Below are 24,985 nucleotides of genomic sequence, written 5' to 3' on the forward strand. Positions count from 1 at the left end.
TGAAAGAGGCATGGCAGCAATAAAAAATTGCTAAAACAAATGGGAAAATCTGAATATGGACCCTATATGTATATATGATTGTGTGTTGTGTTTTTTGCGTGTGTGTGTGTGTGCGTGCACGTGTATGTAATAGGATTTCAGGATTCAGAAACATCAAGTTTCCCTCTGTTAACTCAGAACCATTAAGTAAAGCTATCTCTGAAATAAAACTATGACCTGTCCTTTAACCAAGAATAGCCTCAATACCAAATGCTTTTTAAGGTGGAGAACGACAAATATTTATTTAAATATCTTAACTATTTAAATGTGGGAAAAAAAAATATGGACAATTTATTCTGTAAGATTGCTAATATTAAACACTTCAGTCTGCCAATCTACCATGTTCTCACTTATATAAAAATATCTGTATACTTAGTCTCCTATACAAAGTGAGAAAAAGAGCCAATAAAAATAAGAATATAATCCTAATTAAAACTTCATCTGAGGAGTTCCCTAGTGGCCTAGCAGCTAAGAATCTGGTGTTTTTCACTGCTGTGGTTCACATAACTGCTGCGGCATGGATTCGATCCTGAGCCCAGGAACTCTTGTATGCCATGGGCACAACCAAAAAAAATACAAAAACAAAAACCTTGATATGACATCAGAGTTTAATGAATTGGATATTATGAAGCATTTCATTAGAACCCAGCCACTGTTTGCAAACCAATAAAATCCAGTTTCTTAAATTGCTTGGCTGAAGATTAGATTCAGAGCATAAAAGGAAAAAAAAAAATCACGCTGTCATTTTTTTCCCCACAGACTGGTTTACTGAGATAATGTCACTTTGGGCAATTTTATCCACATGGATAAAATGAAGCATACTTAAATTTTCTAGAGTCAAAAGGCTGAATGAAATCTAATGTTAGCATAAAGAAACTAGGGAACTTGTATGTGATAACTTTCAAATTATATAACAAACTTTAGCAAAATAAGGATATTCTTTACAAATGCCCACTCCACGATTATTCACTCTTTCTTGATTACCATATTCTTGATTTTTTTCTCCAGTTAAGGTGTAGATTTTGAAAAACCACTTTACCTTTCTGCTGTAAGGATTACTAATTACTAACTTGGTGTCATCTGAGCCAGATAAAATATATTCTCCAGTCTCATTCCAACAGATTGTATTAACCTAAAAAGAAAGCAAAAGAAAAATTTAAGCAAACTGAAAATAAAAACAAGTATGCCATCTTCACTTAGCTGATAGTTCAAAATATAAATCACTAATGAGGTTATGTCTATGGTAAATAGTATTTACCAGGCTACTTACTGAAAATATATACTGAGTGCCATTTAGAAAACACAATGTTCATAAATTCACAATGAAGTATGTGTCTTTCTTAAGTTTTACCTAAACTTATTTTAGTCTATTTTATATCCAGAGACACAAAACCAAGTCACCTAAAGAGGAATTAGAAAAGCTCACTATGGAGCTATAGTAAATAAGACTGTGTAGTACTGTCATGATCACAGACATAAAGCAGTGGAATGGTATTGAGTCTAGATGTAACGTTTATATTTTTGGTCAGGTAATTCTTGACAGAGGTCCGAGACCACTGAATGGAAGAATAATCTTTTCAACAAAGAGTGCTAGGACAACTGTATATACACAAGCGAAAGAATGAATTTGGACCTCTCCTTCACACCATAAACAAAAATCACTGAAAATGATCAAAGAGTCAAATGTAAAAGCAAAATGTAAAATTTTTTAAATTTTAAAGCAAAGGTATCAATCTTCCTGAAAACTAAAACCACAATGAATTACTATTTCACATCTATTAAGACGGCTATAATAATTTAAGAAAAATAAAATACAAAATATAAGAAGAGTTAGAGAGAAGGTCAAGAAACTGGAACCCTGATCCATTTCTAGAAGGAATGCAAAGGAGTACAGCTATTTGGAAACACTGAAAAAGAATTACCATACGAGCCATCAATGCCACAAGATATATATATATATATGCCACAAGAGAATTGAAAAGATGTCACAAATCACTTGTACACAAACTTGTTCACAGCTGCATTATTCATAATAGCCAAAAATGGAAGCAACTCAAATATTTACCAACTAATGAATAAACAAAATGTGAGAAAAAAAATGTGAGTAACCCACTTGCTCATAACAAAATATCCATACAATGAAGTATTATTCAGCCATGAAAAGAAATAATGATACATGCTGCAACAAAGATGAACCTTAATAACATTACGCTAAGTGAAAAAAGCCAGTCTGAAAGGCCACATATTATATGGTTCACGTACATAAAAGTCCAGAATAAGTTTATCTACAGAAATAAAAAGCAGACTAGTGACTGCCAATAGTTAGGTGGAGGTGAATGAGAATGTCTGATAATTGGTATGGACTTTCTCTTTTGGATAGTGAAAATATACAGGAATTAGATAGTGGTGACAGCTATAAAACTTTATGAATACAGTAAAAAGGAGTGAACTGCACACTTAAAATAGATGAATTTTACAGAATGTGAATATCTACATTAAAAAAAAAATTACTGGGAGTTCCCGTCCTGGCACAGTGGGTTAAGGATCCGGCATTGCCATGAGCTCTGGTGTAGGTCGCAGACGCGGCTCAGATCCCGCGTTGCAGGCCGGCAGCTACAGCTCCGATTCAACCCCTAGCCTGGGAGCCTCCATATGCCGCGGGAACGGCCCAAAGAAATGGCAAAAAGACAAAAAAAAAAAAAAAATTACTGACTTCCACTTTCAGTCAAGATGGAGAAACAAGGACCAGATTTACCATCACATCTGAAATAACCAAAAAATAGTAGAATATACATTCTTTTTAAGCATACATGAAATATTTTCCAATATAGAAAATGTTTATGGGCTATAAAACATATCTCGATATATGTAAAAGACTTTAAGTTTTACAAAATATGTTCTGTCCAAAATGGAATTAAATTAGAAATCATTAAAACAAAGAAATATCTGAAAACCATAAAGTAACAGATGATCAAAAAAGAAATCACAAAATAAATTACAAATTATTTTGAACTGAATGACAATAAAAGCAAAACAATAATTTACACATTACAGCTAATGGAGTGCTTGGAAATTTATACCATAAAAACACCTATATTAAAGAAGATAATGGTTCCAAAACGATAACCCAAAAAGCTATAAAGAGAAGACCAATGAAACCAAAAGTCAAAAGAAGACTGGAAGTAACAAATATAAGAGCCGAAATCAATGAAATAGAAAACAGGAAAATACAGAAAATTAAGAGAAACCAGAAACTCATGCTTTGAGAAGACAATCAACAAACCTCTCTATCCAGACTAATCAAGAAAAAGAAGGGGCAAAGAGAGTTCCCACTGTGGCCCAATGGGATTGGCAGTGTCTCTGCAGCACCAGGACACAGATTCAATCCCCAGGCCAGCACAGTGTATTGAAGGATCTGGCTTTGGTGCAGCTGTGGCATAGGTCATAACTGTGACTCGGATCTGATCCCTGGCCCATGAACTCCATATGGCATGGGGTGGCTGAAAGAGGAAAAAAAAAAGAAAAAGAAAAAGATGGGGCAGGGAACTTATTACCGATATCAAGAATGACAGCAGTGACATCATTAACTACACATTCTAAAAATATTTAAACATATAAAAGAATACTGTGAAAAACAATTTTATTCAATAAATTCAATTAATTTGGAGAATTGAAAAAAATCCTTGAAACACAAATACTAAACAAAATTTAATTGATATAAAGTCCATTTTTATTAAGGAATTGTAATTAGAATTTTCAACAAAGAAAACTCCAGGCCCAGACTGCTTCACTGATCAATTACGCCGAATGTTTTCTGGTTTGGTTTTTTTTGTTGTTTTTTGGGGGGGCCATGCCTGAGGGATCAAACCCACACCACATCGGTAACCAGAGCTACAGCAGTGACAATGCAGATCTTTACCCCGACTGAGCCACCAGAGAACTCCTGACAAATATGCATTTTTTAAAATATAATGAAAATTCTATACCAAGTTTTTTAGAAAATTAAGGAGGACCATATACTTCCCAACTCATTGGTACAAGAAAACTATGGACCAATATCCTTAATGTACACACAAAAATTCTAAAACAAAACTTCAGAAAACTGAATAAAACAATATATGAAAATAGGTAATACAATCATGACTCAAAGAGATTTATCTCTTGAATGCAAGACTGGTTTGACATTCAAATATTAATTAATGTAATTTATGATATTTAGAAACTAAAAAAAAAATCATATGATCACAGAAATAAACACAGAAAAGACATCTGAAAAGGATCCAACAACAATCCATAATAACAGCTCTCAGCAAAGTAGAAAGGATTTTTTTTCAACCTGACAATGAATATCTTATTAGGAAACCATCATAGCTGGGAGTTCCCAAATGGCTCAGCAGCTTACAAACCCAACTAGCATCCATGAGGACCCAGGTTCAATCCGTGGCCTTTCTCAGTGAGTTAAGGATCTGGCATTGCTGTGAGCTATGCTGTAGGTTGCAGACATGGATCGGATCCTGCATTACTATGGCTGCATAGCCTGGCAGCTGCAGCTCCAATTCGATCCCTAGCCTGGGATCTTTCATATGCCACAGGTTTGGCCCTAAAAAGCAAAAACAAACAAGCAAAGCCATCATACTTAATAAAAACTGGATACTTTCCCTCTAAGAACAAAAGGAGACAAGGATGTCTGCTCTCACTTCTGTTCAACACTGTCTAGAGTACTAGACAGTGCCATAAGACAAGAAAAAGAAATAAAAGGAAACCAGACAGGAAAAGAATAAAACTATTTTTATTCTGAGAAGACATGTTTCTTTATGTAGAATAACCTATAGAATCTTTTTAAAAGGGATTGAAACTAATAAGTGGTTTAGGAAGTTTGAAGGATACAGATGAATACCATATTCCCTCCGTATCCATGAGGATTGGTTCCAGGACCCCTCGACGAATGCCAAAATCTGCAGATGCTCAAATCCCTTACATAAAATGGAGCAGTACAGTTGACCCTCGGTACCCACAGATGAGGAACCTGTAGATGTGGAGGGATGACTGTATGTAAAAATAGCACAAGGAAACCACATTTTGATATCACCAGATATCTATTAGAACGTCTAAAATTAAAAAGAATAACTACATCAGGTCTGAAGGAAGAGACAACAATATAATAGTAACAAATTTCAACACCCCACTTTAAACAATAGATAAATCACAGAGATAGAAAATCAATAAGGAAACATTAGACTTAAACTACACTTTGAATCTAACAGATGTACACAAAAGATTCCATTCCAGAACCAGCAGAACAGACATTCTTCTCTTGTGCACACAGAACATTCTCTAGGATAAATCATGTTAAGATCACAAAAGAAGTATCAGAAAACTTAAAAAAAAAATCACATCAAATATTTTTTCTGACTACAGTGGTATAAAAACAGAAATCAACAGGAGGAAAACTGGAAATTTCACCAGCATGTACAAATTAAGTAACACACTCCTGGACAACATAAGGAAAAAAAAAAAATATCTTGAGTCAAGTGAAAATGGAAACAAAACATATGGGATGCAGCAAAAACAGTTTTAAGCAGGGAGTTCACAGCAACCAGTGCTTACATTAAAAAGAAAGAAAGATCTCAAATAACCTAACTTTACACATTGAGGAATTAGAAAAGAAAAAATCCAAAGTTGGCAGAAGGAAGGATTTAACAAAGATCAGAGCAGAAATGAATAAAATAAAGAATAGGAAAATAAAAGGTCAACAAAACTAAGAGTTGGATTTTTTTTTTTTTTCCTTAAGGGCTGTACCACTACATATGGAAGTTCCCAGGGTAGGCATTGAATCCAAGCTACAGTTGCAGGCCTATAGCCACAGCAACGCAGGATCCAAGCCACGTCTGTGACCCACACCACATCTCACAGCCACTCCAGATCCCCTGACCTAGTGAGCAAGGCCAGTAATTGAACGTGTATCTTCAGGGATTCTAGTCAAGATTTGTTTCCACTGTGCCACAAAGGAAACTCCCAAGAGTTCAGTTTTTGAAAAGATTAACAAAATTGATAAATCTTTAGATGGACTTAACAAGAAAGAAAAAGACTCAAATAAATAAAATTATAAATGAAAAAAAGACATTACAACTCATACCATAGAAACACAAAGAATCAAAGAGACTACTATGGGCAATTATACATCCACAAATTAGACAACCTAGAATAAATTCCTATAAACATGTTATTGACCAAGACACATGATGAAAAATAGAAAATGTGAATAGACCAATAATGAGTAAAGAGATTAAATCAAAACCCTTCCAACAATAACAACAACAACAACAACAAAAGCCTATGACCAGACGGCTTTACAGGATTTAAATGTTTACTAAACATTAAAAAGAATTAATTAACCCTTCTCAAAGTCTTCCAAAAAAATGAAAAAGGAAAGAACACTCCCAAACTCATTTTCTGAGGCAAGCATAATCCTTATACCAAGGCCAGATAAAGATATTACAAGAAAAGAAAACCATAAGCCAACATTTCTGATGAATATAGAGGCAAAGTTTTTCAACAAAATACTAGCAAATTGAATTCAAAAGCATATTAAAAGGATTATACACCATAATCAAATGGTGTATGATTTATCACTGGGATGCAAGAATGGTTCATTATAAACAAATCAATAAATGTAATACACCATGTTATTGGAATGAAAGCTAAAAATGATCCATCTCAATAAATACAGAAAAAGCATGTGACAAAATTCAACATCTTTCATGATAAAAATTCTCAACAAACTAGGTATAGAAGGAACACATCTCAACATAATAAAGGACATATATGACAAGCTCACAGCCAATACCATACTCAATGGTGAAAGAATGAAAGCTTTTCCTCTAGGATCAGGAACAAGACAAGGATGTCAACTCTCATCACTTTTATTCAACATAATATTAAGTCTCAGCCAGAATAATTAGGCAAGAAAAAGAAATATGAAAATTGGAAATAAAGAAGTAAAACTGTCTCCATGTGCAGATGGCCTGACCTCATGCATCGAAAATCCTGAAAACTCCACCAAAAATTTGTTAGCACTAATAAATGAATTCATTAGCATCAAGATATAAAATCAACAAACAAAAAACAGCTGCATTTCTATGCGCTAACAATGAACTATCTGAAAAAGAAATAAAGAAAACAAGCACATTTACAATAGTATCAAAAACAATAAAATACTCAGGAATAAATTTGACCAAGGAGCTGAAATCTATACCACAAAGATGAGAAACACTGATGACAGAAATAAGTGACATGTGTCATGTATGAGAAGAGTTGTTATTCTATACTACCCAAAAGCTATCTATAGATTCAAGGCAATCCTTATCAAAATTCCAATGGCAATTTTCACAGAAATAGTAAAGAAATCCTATAATTTGTACAGAACCACAAAAGACCACAAATAGACAAAGCAATCTTGAAAAAGAAAAACAAAGCTGAAGGCATCGAACTTGTTGGCTTCAAACTATATTACAAAGCTGTGTTAATCAAAATAGTATGGTATTTGCCTAAAAACAGACACATAGATCAACAAAACAGAATAGAGGGCCCAGAAAATAACCCATGCATACATAGGGTCAATTAATTTACAACAAAGGGAAAAGAATAGTCTCTTCAATAAACAGTGTTGGGAAAACTGGATGTTCACATGCAAAACAAAATTAACCTGAAACAGATTATGGACTTAAGCATAAGACCTGAAGCAATAAAACTCCTAGAAAAAAATATAGTGAAAAGCTCCTTCACCTTGACCCTGGCAGTGATTTTTTTGGACAGGACACCAAAAACACAAGCAACAGGAGTTCCCGCTGTGGCGCAGTGGTTAACGAATCCAACTAGGAACCAGGAGGTTGCGGGTTCGGTCCCCTGCCCTTGCTCAGTGGGTTAACGATCCGGCGTTGCTGTGAGCTGTGGTGTAGGTTGCAGACGCGGCTCGGATCTTGCATTGCAGTGGCTCTGGCATAGGCCGGTGGCTACAGCTCCGATTCAACCCCTAGCCTGGGAAACTCCATATGCCGTGGGAGCAGCCGAAGAAATGGCAAAAAGACAAAAAAAAAACAAAAAAAAAAACACAAGCAACGAAAAGAAAAATCAGGGAGTTCCTGTTGTGGCTCAGCAGGTTATAAACCCAACCAGTATCCATAAGAATGTGGGTTCAATCCCTGGTCTCACTCAGTGGGTTAAGGATCTGGCATTGCCATGAGCTGCAGTGTTATTTCCAAAAGCCAAGACATGCAAAGAACCTAGGTGTTTGGCAGTGGATGAATGAATAAAGAAAACATGATACACACACACAGATATATATACACACACACTGGAATATTTTTTGGCCATAAAAATAAAGGAAATCCTAATATCTGCAATGTGGATGAACCCTGAGGGCCAGATAAAGAATGAGAAATACTATGCAATACTGCTTATATGTGGAATCTAAAAAATGCTCAACTGACCGAAACACAGAGTACATTGGTGGTTGCCAGAGGCTGGGAAGTTAGAAGAAATGAGATATTCAAAAAGTATAACTTCCAGTTATAAGTAAGTTCTGCGACCCAAGTTCTCCAGTGGCTCAGCGCAGCGACCTGACATTAATACTGCTGCTGTGGCTTGGGTTTGATACTGGCCTTGGAACTTCCATGTCACAGGTAATGGCCAAAAAAAAAAAAAAAAAAAAGGTTCTGGGATCTAATGTACAGCATGGTGGTTACAGTTAACAATGCTGTGCTGTATATTTGAAAGATGCTAAAAATAAAACTTAAATGTTCTCAACACCATCTCCACAATAAAAATGCAATTATGTGAAGTGATAAATGTGTTAACTAAGCTTATTGTTATAATCATTTTGCAATTTATATATGTACCAAATCATCACATTTTACACATTAAACTTATACACTGATATACATAAATTATATGTCAATAAAGATGGGAAAAATAGAGTAGATGGATGCTCATGAAACTAAAATACATGATTATGTGTATTAGGGAGCAGAAAGAAATGGGGTAGACAGTAAGAGCCACACTTCTCAATGTATACTTTTTTACATAATTGATTTTTATATCATGAGAGGACATTACTTTAAAAATTAAATGCAAAAAAAATAAGAACATAATGTTTAAAAAGTAGTGCAAAAGCCAAAAAGATATCTTTAAGCTTGCAGGAAAAGCTTACCTTCCACTCATTTTTAGAAAAATATTTAAGAATATACCCAGTAAAATCTGAAAGTAAATTCAAAAATGCTAAGATACAGAATCCACAGCTCGTAAAAACTCATAAAAGCATTATACACTATACATTATGGGAAAATTCGTTTTAAATTAACACTAGAAAATTCTCCTTTGGGTAAAGAGAAAGATTTGACCTTTGGTCCTTAAAGAAGGACATAAAATCCAACTTGTAACACATGGTTTGCCTCTTCAATAAACACTTCATTAAGTGCCAAATGTGTGCTAGCCACTATCTCTCGACTCTAGATGAAGAAAATTAATTTATGAAGATATTTTGGGGGCCAGAGTGTTAGAGTAGAGGGAGGCAAGTATATAGACTACGAACAAATAAATCAATGTATAATTTTAATGTCAGATAGTGACATGAATTACGGGGGGGAAAAAAAACGTTAGCAAGGGAAAGATGCTGATCAGGAGTAGGGAGCTATTAGAGTGGCCAGGAAAAGCTTCTCTATTAGGTAATACTTACAGCTAAATGAAATGAGGAAGTAAGCTTCAAAGATATATGAGGAAGAGAGTTCTAGACAAAAGACATAAAATATATAAGGCAGAGGTGTACCTGGGGTACTTAAAGGAACAGAAAAAGATGAGCTGACTGAAACAAATAACGTATCATGGAGAACACAGTAAAGGATGAAATGGAGGGAAAAAAAGCAAGTGCCAAATCATGTAGGGCCTCTGAAGCAATAAGGCTTTTGGGTTTACTCTAAGTAAGCTAGAAACCCATTGGAGGGTTTTGAGCCACTGAGTGTGCTCATCTATAAAACAGGTGATATATTACATAATTTTCTTCATAAATGTTCTTCCTACCCTCTCCTTATTATGAAGAGTTTAACAAAACTTAGAAATGTACATATGTGGAATTCCCAGTGTGGCTCAGTGGTAACGAATCTGACTAGTATCCATGAGGATGTGGGTTTGATCCCTGGTCCCACACAGTGGGTTAAGGATCCAGTGTTGCAGTAAGCTGCGGTGTAGGTAACAGACACAGCTCGAATCTGGCACTGCTGTGGCTGTGGCTATGACTGTGGCATAGGCCAGCAGCTGCAGCTCTGACTAGACCCCTAGCCTAAGAATTTCCACATACAATGGATGCGGACTTAAAAAAAAGAGAAAGAAATGTACATATACATAAAACTTATTAACAATGTTTACTGAATTTCAACTTTTAGAATTAATACACAGACAAATTCCAGAAAGTAACAATGGCTACAGAATACGAGGTAAATGTAATCAACATGACAACATAAAAGCATATGTAGCTGAAAGTGGTGTGAAACAGAAAGAGACAGGAAGGTAGAAGAAAGGGTGAAAGCATTAAGTATCTCTATTTTACAGCATGAAGATTCCACAAATACTGTCTGTGACTCGCAGAAAAACAAAAAGATGTTTATGTATGTTGTTTAAAGTTATAGTGACCACTGGAGAGACTAAAAACAGTAACAAAATTTCTGAGAAGCCTAAATCTTAGGAAAGTGTATAAATTAGTTAATTCCTCTTCTATCACAGCAAGAAATCAATGGACAATGCCCAAATTTGACAATTCAAGAAAAACCAGTGTAAGAATATCAAATAAAGATATGACAGCAATCACCAGAAGATGTGAAATAGAAAACAATTAAAAGGAGTTCCCATCATGGTGCAGTGGAAATGAATCTAACGAGGAACCATGAGGTTGCGGGTTCGATCCCTGGCCTCCCAGTGGGTTAAGGATTCGGCATTGCTGTGAGCTGTGGTGTAGGTCAAAGACATGGCTTGGATCTGGCGTTGCTGTGGCTGTGGTTTAGGCTGGCAGCTACAGCTCCAATTCGACCCCTAGCCTGGGAACCTCCATATGCCACGGGAGCGGCTCAAGAAATGGCAAAAAGACAAAAAAAAAAAAGTTGGATTCCTTAGAGTTAAGGCCTAGACCCCCTTTTCACTTTGCAATTTCTTTCTGTGTTCTCTTCTTAGTCTAATGTTTTCAATTAGCAGCTATAACAGTGTTTTCCAAAGTACAATCCATGGATTACCTACATCAAAATCACCTAAAGTGTTTATCAGACTAGAGTTTTCATTGGCCTTAAAGTCAAGAGATTTGTTTTTCTTTGTTTTGGTGTCTTAATTTCTTAAGAAAAGAAAAAGAAAGAAAGGAAGGAAGGAAGGAAGGAAGGAAGGAAGGAAGGAAGGAAGGAAGGAAGGAAGATGGAGGGAGGGAGGGAAAAGAAAAGAAAGGAAGGAAGAAAGGTTTAAAAGTAGAATTGAGATAATCTTCTTGTAATGAAATAGGTATCCCAATGTAATAGGAATAATATATCCTTATGTATGTAAATGAATGTACTCTGATTTTCAGTAATTACTAGCCCTTGTCTATTGACTCTTGGAAATACCAAAAACCAATCTAGCAAGCTCAGACCATAGAGCTTATTTGGTAACAAAGTTCCTCAACTCTTCTGCCTTTGTCACCCACACTATTGCAAAAGTCTTGTAAAGGAGAAAATAATGTAAAAGTTACATGACCTGACTTACATGCACAATCTAGGATCTGTGTATTGAATGAATTAGTGGAATAATTAGGGGACTAAAGTGGAGTAAAAGAAACCAAGTAAGAGGATACTGCAGTAGTCCAGAAAAGAGAAGTTAGCTTAAATTAACACAAAGATAGAAGTGAATGGACTCCAGATATACTCTGGAAGTCTTATTTATTAGAGAATAGACTAGATGTAGAAGTTGAGGGTAATAGGGAGATCAAAGACAACTTGAAAATTTTTAACTTAAATAGCTGGATGAATGATGGTGCTATTTATGGAAATATAGAAGGTTATGGATTTAGTGGAAACAATCAAGTATTTGGTTTAGCTATTTGAATCCTATGATCAATCTTACCATCACTAAAAGTAGGTCACCATCTAACTCTGCATGCCTCTAGGCTATATAATATGAAGTGCATAGTATCACCTATAAATATTCTTGCCCCCAAAGATGGATCTGAATCTAATCAAACCTCTAGAAGTATCTTCCACTTACAGGAAAAACAAAGGATGTAGAAACGAGTTAAATGACACCACAAAAAAAAAAAAAAAAACCAGTATCTAGAATGTGGAACAATGTATAGGAAAGCTGACTCAGTTTCTGTAACAAGTTAATGGGAGGGACAAAAAAAGGGTAAGATTACTCTAGATTAATAGAGGTTTAAGAGGCACATCAAATCAAGGCATGGACTTTGCTTGGATCCTCTTTTGAACAAAAAACTAAAAAAGACTTTCTCTTTTTTGGCTATATCCACAGCACATGGAAGTTCCTGGGCCAGGGACCAAATGCGAGCCAGAGTTGTGACCTATGCCACAGCTATAGCAACACCAGATCCTTAACCCACTACACCAGGCCAGAGATTGAACCTGCGCCTCAGAAGCAATCCAAGCCACTGCAGAGACAATGCCAGATCTTTAACCAGCTGCACCATGGCAAGAATGCCTCAAAAGACATTTTTAAACAATGAGGGAAATTTGATTATGGACTGAGTATTAGATGATACCAAAAATATACTATTAATATTGTTAAATCATGTAATGGCATTTTAATTACATAAGAAAAATTTCCATTGTTTTTTGGTAACATACAGGGTCAAATGATATCATATCTGAGCTTTGCTTTAAAATACTTCAGCCAGGAGGAAAAAAAAAAAAGAAAAATGAAATGGAAAAAGAACATGTGCCAAAATCTTGGTAACTGCTAAATCCAGGTGCTGAGTATATGAAAAGCATGACTGAAGTTTTCATTAACAAAATTTAAGAACAAAAGAGTTTTGATTTGACCTGGTTAATTTTGGGGTGCTATTAGACATGCAACTGGGAATATTAATAGAGTTATAATATATGAATCTGGAGTTCAAGGAAGAAGTGGCAAGTTGGAAGTCCTGTTTTTTTTAGCCACAGGCTACACAGAAACATTTAGAAAAGTGACGTGAAACAGGGTGGGAGGAGTCAAGACAGAGTGTTAGTACAGCTAACGTTTGAAAGTGGAGAAGTGGAGGAGTCAGCCAGGATGAAGATTATGCAGCAAGTAAATGAGATAGAAAGAAAACCAAGACAATGTGGGGTTAGCAGAAACCAAGCAAAAAAATTTTCAAAAAGAAAATGTGTTCAACCAATGCCTAAGGTTTCTGAGAAGTGACCACTAGATTTGCAGAAATGAAGATCACAGTACCAGTAGAGCCAAAGAGATGAAAGTCATCTCCTAAATTCAAAAAATATTTTAAAGTTTTAATGTAAAACTTATTTCTCCCATTTTATTATAGTTAGTCACAATCTCTTCTGGGAGGATTGCAGCATTTCCTCAAACATTTGAACACTTAGTATTAAAGTCCTTCATAGCTGAGAATTAACTATTACTTACACAGCCATCGTGCACATTCAGGGTTGCTTCAAGTTTTAATCTTTGGATAAATTCTCTTCTTCCTGTTTAAAAAGAAACAAAGGACTAAATAAATCATAAAATTTACTGCTTAGACAAGTATAACATGGAAGTTAAGAGCCAAGGAATTGGCATGAGGTAAATTCAAGCTCTAATTTCAATTCCTTCATTTATAAGCTGAGTGACACTGTGCAAATTAATTCCTCCTTCGACCTAGTTTTCTCAGTAGAATACCTACCTACCTACCTCATGTGGTTATTGTAAAGATTAAGTGATTCAAGGACAGAATGGGCTTAACACAGTATCTGCACCACAATAAACATTCAAATGTTCCCTTCATTTATCCATTCACTCAACAAATACATTGCATACTTACTCTCCATTCCTGGTAGTGTTCTAGGAGCTAGGAATACAATGATAATACAAAACAGAAAAATATACCTGACTCTAGTGGGGGTTAATGGAAGACAATAAACAACATGTGATTTCATGAAAGTGCTATGTGGAAAAATAAAGCAGGGGCTAAGAGAAGGCTGGAGGTGAGGGATAGAGTTTTCCATTTTAAATATGGTGGCAAACAGTGTTTGATAAGATGCCACCTATTTTTAAATACATCTGAATTTCAGAAATGTTAAAATATTTAAAAGTCAATTTCACAATGATGAAATGTGGCAATGAAAAAATCAGCCTAAATGTCCATCAATAAAATAATTATAATACTTCAACAGTAGAATAACTCCTTCTTTGAAAAAGAAGAATATGTTTCTTTAAGAAATGATCATCTTTACCAAAAATGGACCAAAAAGCTCATGTTTATTCAGAAGCTGTAACGAAAGGAAGCTGAATATATGACAAAGAACGGTAATTAGCTAAGTAATCAGGCTGATGAGATTTCAAAATTAAATTTAACTATTCTCTCTGTATACTGTCACAAGGGACAAATTTCTCTATTATGCTTTCTTGAATTCAATGGAAAGAGCAAGATCTTCTTGAAGCCAAATTGTTTTCCTTGTCCTCGCCTGTAAATGGTAAGACGACTAGATAAAGGATAAACATGTGGGTTAAAGACCTAGGGTTGGGAGGGTGGGTACTCTATGGTTCCTAAACTTACTGGAATAAAACAACCTGCAGAAATTCAGTATTTTCATGAATTAGGTTGTACTTTATATAAAACAGATAAAAATGTTTTAAATATTTTCCTTTTGACTATATGTAGGTGTGGTAATCCTACTGAGTTTTAAATAAATTAAGAGTTAAGAAATTAAGTATTCAAATCAACATGAACATAATTAAAACTCATTAAAATACTAATAAAATAGTACTAAAACATTTTTTTTCCAAATTTTTTAAATTTGGGTTTGAAAATATGACTATAGCCGTTTCCATCTGGAGAAAGTAGTGGTACAATAGGAGCAAACAGAAAATAAAGTAATTCAAGCAAGAACTCTTACATATGAACTTAAACTTGTACATAAAAACATGCACTGAGACATTATAGCTAGAGACAAGACAGCTCCCGAATGATATCCCCATATGTGATTTAGGAGATCAAAATGATTGTCTTGTCACACATTTCACAAAATGTGCTTCTAAAACAACCTAGTGTAAAACCTCCTCTACCTTTTTAGTAATTAAATGCACAACACCAAGAAATAGGAGCTGAAAGCTAGCATGGAATAAGAACTGTAAGCTTAAAAAACAAACAAACAAACAAACAAAAAAAAACCTGAGCCCTCTTAAAATAAAAATAAACTCAGGAGTTCCCGTCGTGGCGCAGTGGTTAACGAATCCGACTAGGAACCATGAGGTTGCGGGTTCGGTCCCTGACCTTGCTCAGTGGGTTAACGATCCGGCGTGGCCGTGAGCTGTGGTGTAGGTTGCAGACACGGCTCGGATCCCACATTGCTGTGGCTCTGGCGTAGGCCGGTGGCTACAGCTCCGATTCGACCCCTAGCCTGGGAACCTCCATATGCCTCGGGAGTGGCCCAAGAAATAGCAACAACAACAACAAAAGTCAAAAATAAATAAATAAATAAAAATTAAAATTAAAAAAATTAAAAAAAAAAATAAACTCAAACCTCTTACCAAGAACTGTGACGAGTCTGGCCTACTTGCAAGCTAACAAATTACCTGCCACCATTTCATGGATATTGGCAGAAGATACAAGACTCCTAGGTCAGAGGCAAAGGATTTTACTACTGGAGCAGAATAAGCTTCAGGTTCACACTGGTTCCCTTTGCCTGCTAATTCCCACAGGGTGATACAGAGGGGCCTGGCAGGGTACTGCACTTGCAGTGGGTTTGAATCACAGCTGGGGAACCCTGAACTGAGGGAACTCAAATCTTATCTCAAACAAATGTGCCTAATCTTTGTCCCAAAGGAAGGCATTATCTTCACTATCCTGGACAATAAGTAGATCTGTCCTCTGCTCCAGAGGGAGATACTTTATCTCCCAAAGCTGTTCCCTAAATAACCATCCTTGAAAAGATAGTCCAGAACAAAGCGGCCAGTGCCACTGCTCTGTGAAGAAATACAAAAGAGACAGGGAGAACTACCTCCAAAAAATTACATATTTGTTATGGATGAATTTACCTACAACTGTGGCTTCCTAATCAAGTCTTTCCTGCAGCCCGAGCTGCCTCATTTAATTCTGTCTCTACTTTAAATTCTATTCTATATTCATAGACAGTAAGCTCCATAAAAAGGGGAACATCTTCTGTTCACCTAAGTATCCTAAGTGCCTAGAATAATGCCTAGGAAAAAGTAGGCACTCAATATACACTTGCTGAATCAGTGAATAAATGAATTATAACATTGATTCTGTTCTAACATATTTTCACTCAATAATAAATGATAAACAACTTTCACTGACAATAAATATAGACATATGGCTCATTTTTAATGGCTTTGTAACTTATTAAACAACTTCCTAACTTATTTATTCACAAACCTATCTCATTAGAATACGTTGCTCAGAACAAGAAATAAGAAATATTTGGTTTAAATATCTAATTTGGAACATGTTACACATACACCAGGCAAAACTGAGCCTCTTAGAGCCTTAGTTCTACATTTGTAAAAATGTAATATTTGATAGGAATAATACCATCCACTTTACAGGCATGTTGTCAGGAGTAAATTAATTAGCATATGTCTCTGATAGACTATAGACACTTAAGGTTAGCCCTTGCCCTATGTACAGGTGGGATTCTTCTAAGTTAATACTGTCTGAAATAGAGACAGAATAGTACTTTAACAAAAATTCTCACTTTACTTGAATCTATTGCACCTTTGAGCTACTTCTCTTTAATGTCAAACTTAATTGTCTAGTCATCTATAAATGCTGCCTTCTCTAGTTCGTTGTCAGATCTTCCTTTTCCTGCACTGTTTTGCCCTCTTTTATCCATGACTTTGTTCTCAGAAATCATGGGGTATCAGTAAACCCAATGGTCTCTTTCAAGCCACATTTTTCATGACCTCATAGTATTAGCTGTCACAGTAACTGTGTCTCCTTGAAATATTCTTCTTCTTTGGCTCCCAGGACATCTCACCAGATAACCAGGAGAACTAAAAATTAAAGAGTAACAAACTCTGAGAAAAAAAAAAACAAAACCCTGTGTTTTCTTTGACAAAACACAAGACAAAGGACTGCTACCAAAATGTGTAAGAAAACAGTAAAAACTCAAATGAATGTTTAAAGGACAACTGTGGGCTAGAGAGGCAGTTTACAATCTCTGGGTTCCCAGGCACAAGCTGAATCTACATTTAGTTACCAGCTCTTTTCCATGACCCTCCCTCAAATACTCATAAGAAACACTGAAAAGAGGGAGTTCCTGTTGTGGTTCAGCAGTAACAAACCCCACTAGTACCCATGAGGACGTAGATTCGATCCCTGCCCTTGCTCAGTGGGTTAAGGATGTTGCTGTGAACTGTGTTGTAGATTGCAGATGTGACTTGGATCCCACGTTGCTGTGGCTGTGGTGTAGGCCAGCACCTGCAGCTCCAATTGGACCCCTAGCCTGGAGACCATATGCCATATGTGTGGCCCTAAAAAAAAAAGAAAAAAAAAAGTAGAGGAAGAAACACTGAAAATGGCAGGGGGACTGAGAGAGTCCTTATCTTGTAAGACTTAGAAAGGAATCCCCAGTCACTTTTCAGGCTTCCCTTCTCTCCTGAGAAACAAGTCTTAAGCCGCAGGGGAAACCCTAATTAAAAAGAGCCTCAGCAAAGGTCTACTAGCTTTAAGAGAGGCAGGAAACCCTCATATCCATTTCAGACAAAGGCAGTGAACAACCAGCAGCAATAAGTGCTGTGCCTTTGAAATGTGTCAACTCACACTGAACCACGTTTCCCAAAATTTCTTCCCCATATGTTTCATGCGACTTGAATTATCAGTCACTTCTGCACAAGACTGGCAGGTGGAAATAAAGCAAAGCAACAGTACTGATTTTTATGCTCAGAAGGCAGATTCTTAGGTTGTTTATATATATATAGTTACTTGGCTGGTTCACCTTGTTGGAATGAGCAGCAGCCTGGCCTATAATTATCCTGCCTACCCATGGATCCTCTTTTAGCTTGCTGGAATACTAGGCCATGTTAAGCTCCAGGACAAAGGGTGGCAGTTTCTCCTATAGAACATGTACATATATAAGACTGGAGATAGTCAGAACTGGCATAGATCCTATGCATTCATGGGTTCAAGCTTGTCCTTCCCACCCCCCATTACTATCATCCCTTCCCAACTGTCTATCTTGAGGATGTCAAGCACCAGCAAACAATATGAAGAGAATAACTTTACAGTTTAAAGAGTTCCCACAATTATATAAAGTCAAATACCAGTAACATATCTTTGTATCTTTGTATGTATGTGTATCTCTCAGTAATTCTGCTTCTTACTCTCATTCATGATTAACACTTCCAGCAAACTAGCAAAAGAGGGAAACTCCCTCAGTCTGATAAAAAGCACCAATATAAGAGCTAAAACTTATATTTAATGGTAAAAGACTGAACCTTTTCCATATAAAGTCAGGAAAATATAAGGAAGTCCACTCTCACCACTATTAGTAAACACTTTTAGCCACTGGGATGAAGTAAGAAGAAAAAAAAAGATTGGAAAGGAAGAAATAAAACAGTACCTATTGAAAGATGACATGATTTTCCATGTAGAAAAAAAATCTCCTGGAATATACCCAAAAACATCCAGGAATAAGTGAGCTTATTTAGCAAGGTTGTAAGCTACGAAATCAACACAGACTCAAAAAAAAAAAAAAAATCACACTTATATACTATGTGGAAGCTGAACTTAAACACAATCCATTTTAAATTGCTCAAAAAATTAAATATTTAGACATAGACATAATAAAATATGCTGAGGATACATATCCTGATAATAACAAAATGCTGATGAAAGAAACCAAAAAACTAAATAAATAAATGCAGTGATATACTGCTTTCATGGATCAGAAGATTCAACATAGTAAAGAGGTGAGTTCTTCCCAAAATGATATATTAAGTCCAATGCAATTCCTATCAATTCCCAGCAAGATATTCTGAAGATATGGATAAGCTTACTCTAAAATTCATATAAAAAAGCAAAAGATCTATAAGAGCTAAAACAATTTTGAAAAAAAGAATTAAGGAGGGAAAAAGTCAATCAACCTGATGTAAAAACTTACTACATAGTAATTTTTTTTTAATTTTTTAATTTTCCCACTGTACAGCAAGGGGGTCAGGTTATCCTTACATGTACATAGTAATTTTTAATGAAGATGCAAAAGCAATACAATAGAGAAATATAGCCTTTGAAACAAATGGTGCTAGAGCAAAGTGGACATTCATAAGCACAAAAAATGAACTTTAAGCTAAACCACACACATCAAACAAAAATGAACAAAAATGAATCCTGGATTTAAAAATGTAAAACCATAAAAGTTTAAAGAAAAAAACATAGGCAGTAATCTTCAGTACCTAAGGATAAGTTAGGAGTATTTAAACATGATACCAAAAGAATAATCCACAAAAGAAAAAAATTGATAAATTGGACCTCACCAAAGTTAAAAACCTTTAATTTACTCCATGAAAAGAAGAAAAAGACAAATTACATACTGGGAGAAAACATTTGCAAACTGCGTATCTCACAAAGGCCTAGCATTTAAACTATATAAATAAGTCTCAAAATACAACAGTTAAAATAATAATAATCCAAGTAGAAAATGAGCGAGAGACAAGAAAGATATATCACTGAAAATATAAAGATGGCAGGACCCCTTCAAGCACCAAAACACCAAACGCCAGCTGCACTAGGACATGGCCCCACCTGTTAGTGGGCCAGCAGCAGCCCCAGAACTCCCCCCACCACACAGCCAGCTACACCATGACCCAGCCCCAGCCACAAGCAGCTGGAAGTTTCCATACTATTCAGTCTGAAGACCAACTGGGGTGGGAGCCAGCCCCACCTACAAGAATGCCACAATAGTCAGCCCCATGACAATGGAAAGGCCCACACAACCCACATGGGGGTACCCATAGATCACACATACAGCTCTGGTGACCTGAGGGGAGTGTGCTTATTAGCCCCACAAGGTATCTCTTATATTAGGCCACTTTTCCAAGATCAGAAACAAAATGGATCTATCTAATACATAGAAATAAAAACAGACAATTAAGCAAAAGGAGACTGACGGAGAATTACATTCCAATTGAAAGAACAAGACAAAATCCCAGAAGAAAAACTAAGTGAAATAGAGATAAGCTAAGTGAAATAGAGATAAGCAATCTACCTGATAAAGGGTTCAAAACAATGATATAAAGGTGCTCAATGAACTCTGGAAAAGAATGGATGAAGAGGAGTTCCCATCGTGGCCCAGTGGTTAGTGAATCTGACTAGGAACCATGAGGTTGCGGGTTCGATCCCTGGCCTTGTTCAGTGGGTTAAGGATCCAGCGTTACCATGAGCTATAGTATAGGTTGCAGACGCAGCTCGGATCCTGCCTTGCTGTGGTCCTGGCATAGGCCCGCAGCTACAGCTCCAATTAGACCCCTAGACTGGGAATCTCCATATGCCACAAGTGTGGCCCTAGAAAAGGCAAAAAAAGACATAAAAAAAGACTGGATGAACACAGTGAGAAGCTTGAACAAAGAGTTAGAAAATATGAAGAAGAACAAAACAAAACCAAAGAGTACAAAAAATGAAATAAGCACACTAGAAGGAATCAGCAGTTAATACGATGATACAGAGAAAAGGATTAGCAAACTGGATGATATAACAGTGGAAATCCCCAAGCTAAACAGAAAAAAGGAAAAAGAATTTTAAAAAGCAAAGACAGTTTAAGAGACCTCAGAAACAACATCAAGCACAATAAAAATCATATTACAGAGAAAAGAGAGAGAAACAAGCAGAGACTTTAAGAAATAAAAACCGAAAATTTCCCTAACCTGGGAGTAAACAAAAAAGAAACCAAGGTCCAAAATAGCAGAGTCTCAAACAAGATCAACTCAAATAAATCCACACCAAGACAAAGAGCAATGGAAATGTCGAAAGTTAAAAAAAAGGAGAAAATCTTAAAAGCAGAAAGGGGAATGCCATCATGTCTCAGTGGTGAACAAATCTGACTAGTATCCAGGAGGACACAGGTTTGATCCTTGGCCTTGCTCAGTGGGTTAAGAATCCGGCATTGCCATGAGCTGTGGTGTAGGTCACAAACAGGGCTCAGCTCCTGTGACATTGTGGCTGTGGTAGGGGCCGGAAGCTGCAGCTCCGACTGGACCCCTAGCCTGAGAACTTCCATATGCTGCAGGTACAGCCCTAAACAAACAAACAAAAAAAGCAGAAAGGGAAAAACAATTAGTTTTCCACAAGGAAACTCCCAAAAGTCTATCAGATTACTTTTCAGCAAAAACTATATAGGTCAGAAGGGAGTGACAATATATATTTAAAGTGATGAAAGGAAGTGGTTAGATTTATTTGACTGTAAAATTATTTATATCTCTCAAGCCTGTCTTTTTATATATATTGATTTCTATATATAAACATCATACTAACCACAAAGCAAAAAATCTATAATAGGAGTTCCTGTCGTGGCTCAGCGGTTAACGAATCTGACTAGGAACCATGCGGTTGTGGATTCGATCACTGGCCTCCCTCAGTGGGTTAAGGATCTGGTGTTGCCATGAGCTGAGGTGTAGGTCACAGACATGGCTCAGATCTGGCATTGCTGTGGCTGTAGTGTAGGCCAGCAGCTGCAGCTCTGATTCTACCTATAGCCTGGGAATCTCCATATGCCACAGGTGCCACCCTAAAAAGACAAGAGACAAAAAAAAAAAAAAAATTCTATAATAGATACACACACACAAAAAAAGGATGCTAAACACTAAAGACAATCATCAAATCAAAAGAAAGCAAAAGAACAACACAACAGGAGTTCCCGTCGTGGCGCAGTGGTTAAGGAATCCGACTAGGAACCATGAGGTTACAGGTTCGAACCCTGCACTTGCTCAGTGGGTTAACGATCCGGTATTGCCATGAGCTGTGGTGTAGGTTGCAGACACGGCTCGGATCCCGCGTTGCTGTGGCTCTGGTGTAGGCCGGTGGCTACAGCTCGGATTCGACCCCTAGCCTGGGAACCTCCATATGCCGCAGGAGCGGCCCAAGAAATAGCAAAAAGACAAAAAAAAAAAAAAAAAAAGAACAACACAACAATTACAAAAATAACAAATAATTAACAAAATGGTCGTAAGTACATATTTATCAGGAATTTTTTGGGGGGCCACACCTGTGGCATGTGGAAGTTCCCTGGCCAGGTATGGAACCCACATGCTAGATAATTACCTTGCTGAGCCACACAAGAACTGCTCATAAATAATTTCTTTAGGAGTTCTCACTGTGGTGCAACAGGATTGCACATCTTGAGAGTGCTGGGATGAAGGTTTGATCCCCAGCCCAGCATAGTGGGTTAAAGATCTGGCACTGCCACAGCCATGGCTTAGGTTGCAACTGTGGCACAGATCTGATCCCTGGCCAGAGAACTCTACATGCCACAAAGCAGCCAAAAAATAAATAAGTGAATAAATAACAATTATTATTATTATTATTAATATTTTGCTTTTTAGGGCTGTATCCATGACACATGGAGGTTCCCAGGCTAGGGGTCCAATTGGAGCTACAGCTGCTGGCCTATGCCACAGCCACAGCAATGCAGGATTCGAGCCTTGTCTGTGACTTACACCTCAGCTTGTGGCAACGCTGGATCCTTAATCCACTGAGAGAGGCCAGGGATTGAACCCGCAACTTCATGGTTCCTATTCAGATTTTTCCACTGTACCACAACGGGAACTCCAATAATAATTACTTTAAATGTAAGTGGACTAAATGTTCCAATCTAAAGACAAAAAAAAAAATAGATGAATGGATAAAAAATGAGACCCATGTACAGGCGTCTACAAGAGACATTTCAGATCTAACAACATACAAAGTCTGAAAGTGAGAGGATGGAAAATGAATTCCATGCAAATAAAAACAAAAAGAAAGCTGGGATAGCAATGCTTATATTCCACAAAATAGGCTTTAAAACTAAGATTATAAAGAGACAAAGGAAATTACATGATGATAAAAGGATCCATACAAAAACATATACAATTATAAATATATATGTTCATAATATAGGAATACATAAATACATTAAGCAAATATTAACATAAAGAAACTGAAAGTAATATAATAATAGTAGGGAATATTAACACTCCAGTTAAATCAGACAGATCATCCAGAAAGAAAATCAGTAAGGAAACACTGGCAAAAAATCCTCAACAAAATATTAGCAAATCACATTCAACAATACATTATAAGGATCATATACCATGATCACATGGGATTTATTCCAGGGATGCAAGGATGGCTCAACATCTGCAAATCAACCAATGTGATACACATTAACAAACTGAACAATTAAAAATCAATGATCATATCCATATATGCAGAAAAGCTTTTTAACCAAATTCAATATCCACTGATTAAAAAAAAAAAAAAACTCAACAAAGTGGTCATAAAGGGAACACATCTCAACATAATAAAGGCCCATTTTACTGACAAGTGCAATGCTAACATCATACTCAACAGTGAAAAGCTGAAAGCATTTCCCTAAGATCAGGAACAAGACAAGGATGCTAAATCTCAACATTTTTACACAACAATCAGACAAGAAAAAAAATAAAAATAAAAGGAATGCAAATTGGAAAGAAGTAAAACTGTCACTGCTTGCAAATGACATGATACTATCCGGAAAATCCTAAAGATGCCACCAATGAAACTATTAGAATTACTGAATACAATAATGTTATAGGATACAAAATTAATGTACAGAAATCAGTTGTTTCTACAATCAACAAACTACCAAAAAGAGAAATTAAGAAAACAATCCCATTTACAACTGCATCCAAAAGAAAAAAATACTTAAGAATAAATCGAACCAACAAGATAAAAGAGTGGAAAACTATAAAATATTGATAAAAGAAACTGAAGACGACAAAATTTTAAAGATATAATGTGTTCATGGATTACAAGAATTAATATTTTTTTGTCTTCTTTTTATTTTAGGGCTGTACCCACAGCAAGTTCCCAGGCTAGGGGTCCAATCAGAGCTACAACTGCCGACCACAGCCACAGCCACAGCAACAAGGGATATGAGCCTCATCTGTGACCTACACCACAGCTCATGGCATTGCTGGATCCTTAACCCACTGAGCGAGGCTGGGATCAAACCCGTGTCCTCATGGATACTAGTTGGGTTCATTACCACTGAGCCATGATGGGAACTCCAGAATTAATATTATTAAATGTTCATAGTACCCATGACATTCTACAGATTCAATGCAATCCCTATCAAAATACCAATGGCATTTTTCACAGAACTAGAACAAGTATTTCTAAAATTTGTATGGAAATACAAAATACCCCAAATAACCAAAACAATCTTCAGTAAGAACAAAGCTGGAGGTATCAAACTCCCTAATTTCACTATACTATAAGGTAAAGCAATCAAACAGTATGGTATTGGCAAAAAAACAGACATATAAATCAATGGGATGAAACAGAAAAGCCAGAAATGAACCCACACGTACATGGTCAATTAATCTACAATAAAGGAGGCAAGAATACACAATGAGTAAAAGATAGCCTCTTCAATAAATGGTGCTAGGGAAACCATACACCTACATGGAAAAAAGTATCAAACTGAACAAACTTTGTTACATAATATTAAAAACTCAAAATGAATTAAAGACTTAAACGTAAGAC

At 36.2% G+C, this 24,985-nt stretch overlaps 1 protein-coding gene across 1 annotated transcript in view; it reads right to left on the reverse strand.

Annotated features, from left to right (window-relative positions):
- Positions 1-24,985, reverse strand: part of DCAF6 (DDB1 and CUL4 associated factor 6) — a 165,152-nt gene that overhangs the window by 129,238 nt on the left and 10,929 nt on the right. The window contains 2 exon segments of the mRNA XM_047783996.1: positions 1,079-1,171; positions 13,678-13,739. Of these exon segments, the coding sequence (XP_047639952.1) occupies positions 1,079-1,171; positions 13,678-13,739 (155 nt within the window).

This window comes from Phacochoerus africanus, chromosome 6 (genome assembly GCF_016906955.1).
Source record: "Phacochoerus africanus isolate WHEZ1 chromosome 6, ROS_Pafr_v1, whole genome shotgun sequence".
NCBI lineage: Eukaryota > Metazoa > Chordata > Mammalia > Artiodactyla > Suidae > Phacochoerus > Phacochoerus africanus.